The 2202-nt window shown below is 38.0% G+C and overlaps 1 protein-coding gene across 1 annotated transcript; it reads left to right on the forward strand.

The window, feature by feature from the left end:
• Positions 1-318: 318 nt before the first annotated feature.
• LOC118752750 lies at positions 319-1671 on the forward strand (the record flags this gene model as incomplete). Its single annotated transcript, XM_036487626.1, is given in 1 exon segment — positions 319-1671. A coding segment is annotated over 1 exon segment (569 nt), but the record flags the coding sequence as incomplete, so codon positions are not given.
• Positions 1672-2202: the final 531 nt, after the last annotated feature.

The raw sequence follows: 2202 nt of genomic DNA on the forward strand, positions 1-2202 counted from the left end.
TAGACAAGAGGAAATTTTAAAACGAAAAAGAAAATCAAGCGAAAAAATGCGACGTAAACAAATATCAGTTACAGCAGTGGTGGCGTTCGCACAGATATTCAACTAAATTAGGCTATTATCTTTATAAAGGTTGGTAATTACTTTAAAAGCGTGATTTAATGCAGCGCCACAAAAACACGTCCACTCACAGTGACATTGCTTTCCCAAAATTTAGAATTTAATGCAAACTTTATTACGAATATGTACATTCCCTGTAGTCAAATGTACTAGTTGTAAACTACTTCACAACTAGTATGACCCACATGCCCAACTAGTCAGCCAACTATTTTTTTTCCATGCAACCAACTGGTATTTTTAACATGGGGATGTCCTACGAGATGGCAATTGTCAGATTTTGGTTAGAAATATACCAGTCCCATACTAGTTTAAAATATACAGAAAAATACTAGCCCAATTATGGACCAAAATCACTACTTTGAGAGTCAAGAAATAAAATGTATTCATGAATATAAAGTAAAAAAGTTTTGATTTAGTACACTTTAATATATTACACATTGTTATTAAGCTGCCTTAGATTTTCCAATAATTGGTGTAAATTTTTTTGACTATTAATTAAAAGCAAAACTAAACACATAAATATTTCAAACTTTCGAACATAAATTTAAATGCATTTTTTATTAAATATTATTAAAAGTAAATGGTTTCAGGAACAATAAACGGACGTGTTTTATAATTCGCTCCCGCACTTTTTTTTTGCATGGTTGTGCGGATTATAATTTACATAAATAAAACAAATAAAACTAAACTTGATTACTTTAACCGCGTGCGAACATTACGATATTTATTCGCTATTTCAAGTACGGTGTGCAACAATAATTTATTAAATTTTCTTGCGCTAAATAAATCAAATCGCTATCAATTCGTTTGTTTGTTTTGCCGCTGGTTTGTTATGTCTACCGCTGCTCCCCCTCCTCTGCAAAAACAGCTAAATTTGATGAAGGTGCAGTTATCACACCCACAGCTGTATACAATAAGTTGAAAGAGGGTACGGCAGCAGACTGAGCAGTTGCGGCCGCTAATCGAGAGTGTCTCACACAAAATTATGGAACTGGAGAACAAATTGACAAAACGGTTTGAGGAGGAGATTTCGTTACTCGCTGCTGCTGTAGCTGAATCATCTACGCACATTTCGGCATTGAAGGAGAGATTGGAAAAGTCGGAGTCAGAAATTGAGTGCTTGAAAGCGGAATTAGCGAAGGGAGTACAGCAGAGATCGACTGCTGACATTGCTGCGGATGCCGTCGCGTTTGGCGTTCCATATAAGGAAGGGGAAAATCTGAAGAGCATCTTCAACCAGGTCTGCCTGTCAGTCGACTTTTTGGCTCCTCAGATAAGAGACATCTTCCGCACAAGGCCTTCACGTGCTGGCCTCAATGGTGCGATTGTGATCAAATTTCATTCCCCTCTTGATCGCAATCGCACTCTCCGTGCTTTTGGCGACTATCGCAGGCGTATGAAGTCTGCTGTTCCCCTGCAAACCCTTGGCATCCAGGGGAATTTTCACCTACTTGAAGGCCTAGGCAAAGAAAATAGACTTTTGCAAGCGGCCATAAAACTGCGGCGTGAGGGGAAGTTGCAGTCTGCATTCACACTCCGCGGTTGTGTGCATGTAAGATTAACCAATGATAAAGCAAGCCAACCTACCAAAATTTCGTGAGAAGAGGATTTGGAGCAGTTTCGCTAGTTGTAATCTTATGTGTTTGTTTGATTGTATGTTTATTATTTTGTTTGTTTTTGTAATGTAAAGATAGCGAAACTCTGTTTTGTCTCGGTTTCTTGTTTTGTCTTCATTTTTGTTGCCTTAAAGTTGCTTTTACTTCTGCTGCTTTAAATGAGTGCGAATAATAGAACGGCGAATAGGATTGAAGACAATAGCCTTGCAATGCTGAACATTTTGTGTAGGCGCCAAAAGGGGTTCAACGTTGTGCACTTTAATGCGCGCAGCTTGAATAATGAAAAAATGGATGTGATGAGAGGAGTATTCGAATTATCTAGTGTTGATGTCATTTGTGTATCCGAGACTTGGTTTAGACCTGAACTAAAATACGCCCACTTTGACATTAAGGGGTACACACTTTATAGAACAGATAGGAAGATCAAGAGGAGTAGTGGTGGTGTCGCTATGTATTGTAAAAAGTATTT

The sequence above is a fragment of the Rhagoletis pomonella genome, unplaced genomic scaffold (assembly GCF_013731165.1).
Source record: "Rhagoletis pomonella isolate Grant_MI unplaced genomic scaffold, Rhpom_1.0 Rhpom_scaffold_01807, whole genome shotgun sequence".
Classification (NCBI taxonomy): Eukaryota; Metazoa; Arthropoda; class Insecta; order Diptera; family Tephritidae; genus Rhagoletis; species Rhagoletis pomonella.